This window comes from Priapulus caudatus, unplaced genomic scaffold (genome assembly GCF_000485595.1).
Source record: "Priapulus caudatus unplaced genomic scaffold, Priapulus_caudatus-5.0.1 Scaffold2739, whole genome shotgun sequence".
In the NCBI taxonomy this organism is placed as follows: domain Eukaryota; kingdom Metazoa; phylum Priapulida; class Priapulimorpha; order Priapulimorphida; family Priapulidae; genus Priapulus; species Priapulus caudatus.
The window spans coordinates 1-362 of record NW_014579800.1 but is presented as its reverse complement, the minus strand read 5'-3'; the positions used below and the strand labels follow the sequence as shown (position 1 = coordinate 362).

At 48.1% G+C, this 362-nt stretch overlaps 1 protein-coding gene across 1 annotated transcript in view; it reads right to left on the bottom strand.

The window, feature by feature from the left end:
• The window catches only part of LOC106819005 (zinc finger protein 28-like), a gene marked incomplete at its 5' end in the record, with an annotated part of 3,079 nt that extends 2,763 nt beyond the window's left edge, over positions 1-316 (bottom strand). Inside the window, one exon of the mRNA XM_014823666.1 lies at positions 152-316. Within this exon, the coding sequence (XP_014679152.1) occupies positions 152-316 (165 nt within the window). The remainder of the gene's footprint in view (positions 1-151) is intronic.
• Between the last annotated feature and the right edge of the window lie 46 nt (positions 317-362).

The window sequence follows — 362 nt, the reverse complement described above, 5'->3', positions numbered from 1 at the left end:
TCTCTCTCTCTCTCTCTCTCTCTCTCTCTCTCTCTCTCTCTCTCTCTCTCTCTCTCTCTCTCTCTCTCTCTCTCTCTCTCTCTCTCTCTCTCTCTCTCTCTCACTCTCTCTCTCTCACTCCCTCTATCAGACTATCTCTAATGGCACTCACCTCTTCTTGCTGGCATGAACTTTCCTGTGCTCTGTGCGATTTTGCTTGTCAATGAACATCTGAGGGCAGTCGCTGCACTTCCAGAACTCTGTCGCGTTGTGGTCCAGCTGCATATGCTGCACGAGGTCGACTGAATCCGTGTAGTACGCCTCACACTCGTCACACCTGTCATCATAACACACATATGCATGTATATACGTGTATATATATA